Source organism: Condylura cristata, unplaced genomic scaffold (assembly GCF_000260355.1).
Source record: "Condylura cristata isolate star-nosed mole 26May11 unplaced genomic scaffold, ConCri1.0 scaffold00015, whole genome shotgun sequence".
In the NCBI taxonomy this organism is placed as follows: Eukaryota; Metazoa; Chordata; class Mammalia; order Eulipotyphla; family Talpidae; genus Condylura; species Condylura cristata.
Window position 1 is genome coordinate 36,196,817 of NW_004567116.1, and position 10,162 is coordinate 36,206,978.

Below are 10,162 nucleotides of genomic sequence, written 5' to 3' on the forward strand. Positions count from 1 at the left end.
ACCACTCATCATGGTTTCTCTTCTGTCAAAACATAAGACCTTGCATCACCTGGGGGAAGGAAGCATTCACTGGACAATGGAAGACTAGGATAAAGGGCACCATGACAGGAACTGAGAGCGAATGGAGTGAGTAAGTGAGCGGGACAGTCAGAGAAGAGAAGGTAGACCGGAACTGCAGCATGATATAACCTGTTGTGAAAATATCTGTGTAATATATCTTTAGGAGGTTGAATAGTGAATCTACTGTCAACAATTAAAAATCACTTATATGAAGGAGCTAAAAAGTTTGAAGCAGAAAGTAGGGTAGTGATTGCTGAGGTGAGGAGGTGACGGAAATGGTGAGGAACTGGTCAGATAGCATGAAGGTGCAGTCATGTGGAATGAATCTGTCCAGAGACCTGAAGGTGCAGTCATGTGGAATGAATCTGTCCAGAGACCTAAAGTGTGCACAAGTATAGCTAGTGATGCAGCACCAAATACTGGCAGCCTATGAAGGGGAGAGTTTAGATCTCTTACCATATGCAGATTAAAACGTAACTGACCCATGGGGATTGCAATTTAGGTGGAAAAAGGCACAAAATGATGTAAAAATAAACAATTATATCATAAAAAACCCCACGTAATGTTAGTTTAATTGTCATACTCATATAAGTGTGTGTATGTAAATATATTTGTGCTTTACAGCATGATAATTTGTTTAATTATTTGCCTAAATCATTTGTTTAATTAAATCATTTTTAATCAAAATTTAAATATAGGTTTATTTTTATATCTTAAATATAAGTAACTTTTAGTAAAAGAAAAGAAAAATGAAAGATTTCAAAATAATTATTTTTAACCTAATAGATGTATGCACTTGCTATATTATAACAATAGGTAATACTTAAAAAATGTATATTGTGTTCCTACCTCCTAGTCAATAAAGTAATGAGTCATAACAAACTTACAAGTTATGTCATGTATCCTATATTTTAGAGACATGGAGACATTATACAAAGAGACATGAAGACATTATACAAAGCAGGCAGGTTGGTATTATTACTGAGTCCCTCTCAGTTCCTTATGGCAACATTTGACTACATCATTGACTGTCCTGTTTCATTAAGATGGACTTTCATTCACTGCCGACCCATCAGTGGAGACAGACTGTGACTATTCCTTTCCATAGTTTGCCTAAGTCCAGTTGGTATATAAATCCTCTGATGTAGAAAAGAGGAAAAAGGGGGAGCCTGATAAAGATTCAGTCTGTTTTTCTGACCAGGCATCAGTGGGGATCTACTTTAATACTAAATCACATGGTCTCATAGTATTTGAGGTAATTCTATATACTTTCCCTGAAGGAAGGTGGAAAACAGGTATTTGCCACCATCAAAAATCTATTTTGGGCCCTCCCTGGTGGCGCAGCGGGTTAAAACACAGCACTGAGAATCTAAACCCACTTTCTCATGAGTTCGATTCCCGCCTGCCCCGGAGGTGACCACGTGGTGTGGCAGACCTCTCCTGACCCGCCTGCTGCTCCTCTCAGCAATGTACTTTGTCGATCTGCCTGTTCTGTTCTCCACTCTGTCTCTGGTGAAGCCTCTCACCACCCCTGAGCCTCTGGCCTGTACCCCAGTTCTGTATGCACAAATAAATAATTTTTTTTTTTAAATCTATTTTGATTTCTCAAGGCCCAGAGTTAATTTCCTTAATTCTGTAAAATCTTCTGGTCCATTCCTTAGCCCCTCAAAAGAACCCACCTTTTGAAAGTCATAATCTTTCTCTCTATATATCCAGATATATGTATATTTATACACAGCCATTCATACACACATACACATGTATGCATACACACACATAAACATGTATTTATGTTTGGTAAGGAAAATGTAATGCTATATTTTAATTAACTGCTGTTTTGACAAGACCTCTTAAAGGTAAGGTATATATATTATTAATATCTATGGTATGAGTCTTGAAAATTAGTGCCTAGCACATAGCAGGTACTCCAAAAACATTTGTAGAATGGCTGCATTTTCTGTAAGGCCAAATCCCTCTAGTCTCCTCAACTCTGATTAAATAAGCTTACATTTCTATTAACTCATATTCCATTTTTGTACTAGCCTCCACCGCTGCCTTCCTATAGCCCAAGCATGGTCACTTCTACCAGGTCCCTAGTCTGATGCAGTACCCTGCCCCTGTCTTCTTGGTCAGCACAGTCTCCTAGGCCAGGACCTGCTGCAGAAAGCTCTGCTGAGTCATGCTGAGTCATGTTGGTTTAGGGTGTGAGACCAGATGTTTTCAGCTTTGAGTGATGACTGCTATCTGGGTCCTTCGCAGGAGACTTACACACAGATGGTATGAAAAGGAGAAGTCTTCCTGACTGTAACTCCACCCCGGCCAGCATCATGAAGGGGATCCCCAAGGCAGAAAGTGGCATGTCCTAGAATAAATTCCTTTCTATTTCAAAAAACTTTTTCTGATTGTGTTAATAGATATAAATATCACTATTTGGTCACTTTTTGGTCACTATTCACCAAATATTCACCTTGCAGGTTGTGTCTCACTCCCAAAAGCAGAAAAAAGACATCTATTGTCAGTACATGTATATAAATTTCTAGTTCATACAATATATAGTCACTAATCAAATGCTATTAGTGTAACTTGTAGCATAGGGCCTGTGCCAGTAAGTCTTCTGGCTTTCTCATGTAAGTATAAATCAGGGCAGGAGCTTAGTTTCCTTGTGTATAAAGATGTAGCCAGGCTGGATGACTAAAGGCTCTTTTCAGCCTTCACTTTTCTAAGATTCTATATCTTGAACAAAACCTTTACACTGAGTCCTGTAGAATTAGGCTGAGATGTGAGAATGAATAAGGAAGGCATGAAATAGAGGAGAAGGGAATCATAATTCACCATTTTAAGGTGTCCCAACATCTAGGGGAGAAAGGCCCTGTGGTTTCAGAGGGCACAGACTCACATTCTGGGTCAGGGTTGACAAGGGCTCATACTTGAGAGCTCTCATTTTAAGGAAATACCTCAGGCCAGTCTTGGTTCTTATCTCTACTGCTGGGGAAACCCAGAATTTCAAGCATGATACAGAAGAAGCATTCTTTGAAAGTTGTTGTGACAGGGAATTGAAAACAGAACAAGTTATTCTGCTGATATTTGTTGACCTCCTACATATTGGTAACTGTCAAGGACCAGAAATGAAGGAAAGTCATGAGACAGAGCCTGAGAGAGAAAGAGCAGGAGGCTAAGGGATCAGAGAAGGCCTCAGAAAAATGATGTTTAAGTAGGAGGTTAAGCGTTTTATTGGAGTTAATGTGTGAAATGATGTAAAGAGCTATACAATTGGGAAAAATGTTAAAGAGGCAGATAGAATAGTTGAAATAGTCCATGAGAAAATTTCAGATTTATGTCTGACCCATTTATTGCATCACACTTCTTGAGCTGGGCTGATTGTTGACATTTAGTGTCCACTTTGGTCTCTGGCATAATTTTCAGTATTTGTTGGTGATTAATGACTCCTTGTAAGCCTATTGGTTCTGGCAGGAGTACAGAGAGCAGTAGGAGAAGCATGCTGGCTGTCAGGCTTTTGTGTCTTTAACTGGTCCCCTCCCTTGCCACAGCTCTGTGTTGTCCTGAACCCCTGTCTGTGTCCCCAGTGTCCCCCCAATTATCAACAGCCCAGTCTTCAGAAGGAGAGAAGCACTGAATTTGATGGGCTCTGTTTATTAAAAGCAAAACAAAATAAAATAAATGCCCCAGTTCCGGAAAATAAATAAACAAAGAAGAAAGATGAAGAGGAGAAAAAGAAGTAAAAATGATGCAGGAAAGTCTAGTGACATTAGGATCTAAGTGAGACTAGCATGAAGGAAAGACCTCTATTACCCTGTTGGCCTAAGAAACTAAGAGCTGTTCTGTTCCTCACAAATGCTGAAAATTCAATAAGATAAGGGTTGTAAGAATTTGGCTTCAGAGGCCCTCCCTGGTGGCACAGCGGGTTAAAGTGCAGCACGGCAAGCTGGCTGCAGCCACTTCAGTGTGAGTTTGATCCCTGCCCCTGAGATGATCCACATGGTGCGGCAGACCTCCCCTGAACACTGGCTACTCCCCTCAGACCTCTCCTGACTCCCTGGCTACTCCCCTCAGTGTACTTCAATACTCTGCCTGTTCTGCTTCCCACTCTGTCTCTGGTGAATCCTCTCACCCACCTGCATCTCTGGCCTGTACCCCAGTTCTGTATGCATAAATAAATCTTAAAAAAATTAATTTGGTTTCAGAAATTACCCTTTGTGGGAGTGGTCATTGTTAATTATCTTCCACTAGTTGATACCAAACAAAGGAGCTTGGTTTCTCATTATTCTTCATGGTAGATGATCTTCTTAAAAGATGGGGGTCTACTGATAATTATTACAGCTCCGTTTAAGTCCTTATTACTTACAAAGTCTCAAATTTATCCTTTTCCCAAAAGATATATATTTTCTACTTAGGGAACATACTGTGTGAGAGCTTACCCAATATTGAATGTGCACACAAAAAATCCCTGGTGATAGTGTGCTTACAACTAAAAAAAAAAAAAATACTTAACTGCTTTTTATAATTCAAACCTCCTCCCCACCAAATCAAGACTTTATAATCTTTGACAATAGGAGTGGAAATTTAGCAAAGAATTAGATTTTTTTTAACATTTCTGGATATAAAATTTTAAACCACCTTGAAAAGTCCCATTTGAATTAGATAGAACTTTAATATCTGAGTTTATGCTTCTGAAGTACCACCATTGACATTACTGCTTGACTTAAATATTGATTAAAAGACCTAGATCATTGATCAATGATCTATGTAGTTTAATAAACTGAAAGAAAGAAAGATTAGAAAACACTGGCTTAATAGTAGTGTCTATTTGAGAGGAGTGACTATTTGAGAGTATTTTTTTCTATGTTGTCCTTGTTCATAGAATGCATTAGGCAAAAATACTAAACAGAAAGTATAAGAATTTCCTAGAATTTATAGTCATAAAAATAAATGAAGACAATTTATTTAAGGTTAAAAAGATAATTAAGGAAACCAAGACACTATATTGTCTGATTAAAGCTTAGAAAAGTGTGCAATAATGATTGGTCCTAGCTTTTCATTTCCTCTTCCAATTAAACCCTCTTTCTCAACATTCACACAGTCTTCGGTTGTCCCTTCAGACAGTGGCCCCAGAGATCAATCAAACCATTGAAGTTCATGTTCTCATAGGCCAAAGCTAAGAAGTTACTATAAGAATGAGAACCAGTCTGGTTTAGACTCAGCTGCAAACGGTGAAGGTTGATTTAGAAGTGTGGTACGTGGCAAGTGGTATCACCTGACCACTAGTTTTGGTTTATTCTCTCATTCTTTTTAGTCACACCAGAAATTATTCATGGATTCCTGCACAGCAGTCATAAGAACTTCCTATAATTTGTGGTTCACATTTTATTCAGGGAGAAAGCATATTTAATAGAATTTTTGACCTCATACATTTTTGTTATGGTAATATAAAGTCAGATACATAATGGAAGAACAAATTTATAGCCTAAGTAAGAATACTAAGATACATTTTGTACCTTTAGAGATTTTTAAAGCCTATTTATCATTTTTTTTCAATTTTGAAATGAAAAGAACTCATTTGTGATAGAGAATAATTTTTGATGTAATTTATCTCAGATAATAGTATGAAAAACATGTGGTTGATCAACTTGGTATACATTTATAATTTATACAATTTTCCATACTAATAGAAACTAAACATACTACATCACTTAACTTATAAAATTAGTATACACCTCATAAATTAACTAGCAAGGTTTAAATAAATACTTGCTCTTTCTTGCTTAGAAGTCCTTTTAAACACACCTATGAACATAACTTTCATTTTATTAATTTTTAATTTTATAGCTAATAAATGAATATTCCGTTTAATTTTCTGACCATTTAATTGTTCTGATCTCTCCTGCATAACCGTGTCACTTATCTTCCTAAGTTGGCATTTTCATCCAGGAAAAGGACACATAATCATGCTCTTTCATAGGAGAAATAAATGAAATGCTTCCAAATGAGCAACTAAGATAATTTAGCTGGAATCAAATAGCACCTAAGCAACAATGAGATCACAGTCAGATAGCATCTGGCTTCAGAATCAGAAGTAATAAGCCTTGTACTAAGTAATAAGCCATATGCTTTCAACCTGATGATCTTTTTTTGTTTTTTTAAAGATTTATTTATTTATGCATACAAGAACTGGATACAGGCCAGAGGTGTGGGGGATGAGAGGATTCACCAGAGACTGATAACCTTTCTTGAAGCCAGTTCCCATAATCTTAAGTAATAATAAAGCAAGGAAAGGCAAGTCAGCTCTGGTCCTGAAGGCTGTTAGTAGAAAAAGAAAGAAGAGTCCCACAGTGAGTGTGAGTCAAGCAGAAAGTAGACCACCTTTATAATCTGAATCTAAAAGAAGACTGGTCCTCTCTCTCTCTCCCTAAAATGAACAGTGCTATACAATATATAAAAATTAATTACTTAAAAAGTAATATAAAACAAAACTAGTGTCTACACTTTGAACTGGAAGGAGACTGGGACAAACTCACAGGTTCTGCTTCAGGAGGCCTGATCCTTATTTTCTGGGGTTTGGCAATATCTGATCCCTACACACAAGGCTCAAGGAAAAAAACCTATGTCTTCATACTGTGGCTATCTAGAAAACTCGCATTTTAAACCTGGAGTTCTACCTCTATTAATTAAATCAACTCTTATTAATCCAGAACTATTCTTCACTGTTTCTTATCCATTCATTGGTCCTGTATTTCAGTGATCAAATGTCTCCACTCTAGAAGCTGGAGAGACAGCTAGAAGCCTGTCTCTCCAGCTATCTACTCTAGCTGTCAGGCTTCTAGCTGCCTCTCCAGCTATCTACTCTACCCCAGAGAGACATTCCTGTTCTCTTAAAAGGGAAAAGCTAAGAGAGCCTGGTGAAAGTGACATTTCAGAAACACTGCTCCACTAAAGATTGAGATTTAAAGGTGTAATTAGAGACTGCTTCTCCACTATTTCTTACTACGTTACCATCTGGACTCCAGTATAACAGTAGTGGGTTGCAACTAGAAATGTGCAAGATACAACTTTTATTTCATGATGAGTTCTCAAGGATGTTCAAAGACAAAAGTGCCATTAAAACATGAGGACAATAAAGGCATTTGAAGCCTCTGGTGACTATGGCTGCAAAAGACATTCAGTATACTCTGTTCCTAACCTGATGAACACAGCAACTCATCTATTTCTCTGGTTACATGTTATTTTTAAATAATTGCAAGTCCTTGGCAATTATTTCCTTTGTAGGTATAAAGAAGTAAAAGTAGGACAGAAAAAATCAAGAAGCAAATTCAGGGGAATCTCTATTTAAAGTAGCCAGTCCCCGCTGTAATCACAGAGAAATGATCAGAATGAAGTTTATTCTCTGTCCTTCCTGTGATATAATCCAAGGCTACTGTAGTTTGATACTGGGGTTTTGATCCTTTGTCTATCCCTTGGAACTATCTTTGACTTTGTGAAGTAACCATGTACTTATTTTGTCTCCACTGGAAACTTAGGGTCAAAGGTTGAAATTCTGTGTCAGCAATTGTTTCCTTGACCCAACTCCTGTCCCTGTCACCATTCTCAATCTAAACAATAAAAATCTTTATCAAAACTTTTTTCCCTAAAGGATAGTTCCTATAGGACTACCTTGGAGAAAGAGAATTAAAGAGGTGGATGTTATCAAGGAAGATGAAAAGGGGGAATGAATAGGAAATTATGTTGAGGGTGAGGAGGAGCGGACAAGGACTGATGTCTTGGACACTAACTGTTATCACAAACTCAGAGTGTGTCCCTCCCTGCTGACCATTTCCTGCTCTGACTCCACCCCTGAAGGACACAGCTCAGCATTGACCAATTGACTTCAAAGTTCCAGGGGGGAGTGAGGGGTCAGCAGCTCAGCAGTAGAGAATAAAAGGCCACCTCTTCTAGCAGCAGTACCCACTTTCTTCTCGCACTTCTGCGATCACTGGCAAGCTCCCAGACTTGACATCATGGTGCATTTCACTAGCGAGGAGAAGGCTATTATCACTGGCCTCTGGGGCAAAGTAAATGTGGAAGATGCTGGCGGCGAGGCTCTGGGCAGGTAGGAACTGGGCTTCAATACACGGGAGAGGAGGGTAAACATGAGTTTAGCAAATAAACCAGGAAAATTTTCCAGGTTTTTGTGACCGATTTTCCATCTGCTGTGGTCCCATGTTGTAGGCTCCTGGTTGTCTATCCCTGGACCCAAAGATTCTTTGACACCTTTGGCAACCTGTCCTCTCCCTCTGCCATCATGGGCAACCCCAAGGTCAAGGCCCATGGCAAGAAGGTGCTGACCTCCTTTGGGGAAGCTGTTAAGAACATAGATAACCTCAAGGGCGCCTTTGCCAAGCTGAGCGAACTGCACTGTGACAAGCTGCACGTGGACCCCGAGAACTTCAGGGTGAGTTCGAGAAATGTTTGCAGTATTTTTTGGCTTTTTACTCATGGTTAAAACTAACAAAGGTCTCAGAAAGCATGAGTTGAACTTGGTGACAGAGGGCAAGTTTCAAGGGGGACATTACCAAAACCACGTTGATCAGGATTAGTGACAGTAAAGCACTTCTAACAGCCTGATGTACTTAATCCTTTTATGAACTTTTGAAAGACTGTATGTGTTTGTTTTAGAGTATTATATCAGAGAATAGCAGAATTATTTACTAATTATTCACTATTCAAGGATTATTCAAGGTCTCAAGTGAAATTTGACCTTTGGTAGGGAAAGTAAATTCTTTATCGTATGTGGTTAACAACAACCGATGTTTAGGAAGGGACTTGGCAATATTTTAGCCAGAGTTTCTCCAGTGCAACTTCTCTCATATATGTTCAATTACTAGTTAGTATTGTGACCAAGTAGAAGCTTGTTTCTGCATTGGTTGGAGACTTTAACTAAGCTCATTCTAAGAATGTAGGCAACTCAGAAATCCAATGATTGTTAATAAGAAAGGGAGGGTGAGAGGCAAAGATGGTGAAATGGTAGACAGGATGGAAGGCACAATATTGAATGAAGTACTTAAAAGATTAAATTGAATTTAGGTAATAACTCATTTGAGTTATAAGTATAACACTCAGCAATTCAAGGCAGGGAATTAGGTGTTCAGTCTTTTTTTCTGCAGTTCTTTTTGGAAATTTCTACTGAACATATCTATTTGTCCCTTTGTCTTTCATCTAACAGCTCCTGGGCAATGTGATGGTGATTGTTCTGGCTTCTCATTTTGGCAAAGATTTCACCCCTGAGGTGCAGGCTGCTTGGCAGAAGTTGGTGGCTGGGGTTGCCACGGCTCTGGCTCACAAGTATCACTGAGTCTTCCTTCCAGTTGCCCAGGGCCCCTTCATGTCCCCAGTGACCTCTTCTGTACATGGAGATTGGGGTTTGACGTTGGCACTGCAGCTTCTGGTTAATAAAGCACATTCTATTCAGTAATCAGCAATTGATATTGTATTTTCTTGATCTTTTATCCTTGTGTTAAAGGAAGAAAGGTTTATTGGATGAGGGTGAGGCAGACATTGGAAGAAACAAAAGTTCCTTTGAGAAGTAGGTGGGGACTCATCCAAGTAATATAGACATGATGGGAGGACCCTAAAGGGTCTAGGAGGATGCTAGGATGAACATTTCTCTGAGGAGGGGGAAGAGTTAGTTAATTAAGGGGACAGGGTCTTACAGAGGAAAGTAACAAAAGTGGCTTCAGAGGGGAATGATAGGTGGTAAACAGTGCTAGGGCAGGCAGGGTGGGGGAAGGGAAGTGCAGATTTGTGTTCATTCCAGAGCTCAATTAAAAATAATAAAAAATCTTTGTGGGAATCCAAGGTCTAGGGTAGGGTTAGTATTTTAACTTGCTCTGTTGTACATTTTGAATAAGATAACTTCTTAGATATCTTGTGAGACTGAGCTGGATATAAGGGGATAAATTGAAGGGTGGCTACAAGATTTCCAATAAAAAGTCTCCAGAGGTCCCTCCCTGGTGGTGCAGCAGGTTGGAGTGCTGCACTGTGAAACTAAGCCAAGCTGTGGCGGCTTCTGCGAATTTGATCCCCGCCCCAGAAGTGATCCACATGGCGGGGC

At 39.1% G+C, this 10,162-nt stretch overlaps 1 protein-coding gene across 1 annotated transcript; it reads left to right on the plus strand.

Annotated features, from left to right (window-relative positions):
* Nucleotides 1–8,060: 8,060 nt before the first annotated feature.
* Nucleotides 8,061–9,403, plus strand: HBE1 (hemoglobin, epsilon 1). The gene is made up of 3 exons (XM_004683132.2): nucleotides 8,061–8,161; nucleotides 8,281–8,503; nucleotides 9,275–9,403. Exons 1-3 carry the CDS (start codon nucleotides 8,070–8,072, stop codon nucleotides 9,401–9,403), a joined length of 444 nt encoding a protein of 147 aa, XP_004683189.1. The 5' UTR covers nucleotides 8,061–8,069.
* The last annotated feature ends 759 nt before the right edge of the window (nucleotides 9,404–10,162 follow it).

What these genes read in the sequence shown, in the direction of transcription:
- HBE1 (XM_004683132.2), top strand. Translation starts at nt 8,070, where the DNA reads ATGGTGCATTTCACTAGCGAGGAGAAGGCTATTATCACTGGCCTCTGG. An exon ending in GGCGGCGAGGCTCTGGGCAG is followed by an intron (nt 8,162 to 8,280) that starts GTAGGAACTGGG and finishes CCCATGTTGTAG; the next exon opens with GCTCCTGGTTGTCTATCCCT. An exon ending in TGGACCCCGAGAACTTCAGG is followed by an intron (nt 8,504 to 9,274) that starts GTGAGTTCGAGA and finishes TTCATCTAACAG; the next exon opens with CTCCTGGGCAATGTGATGGT.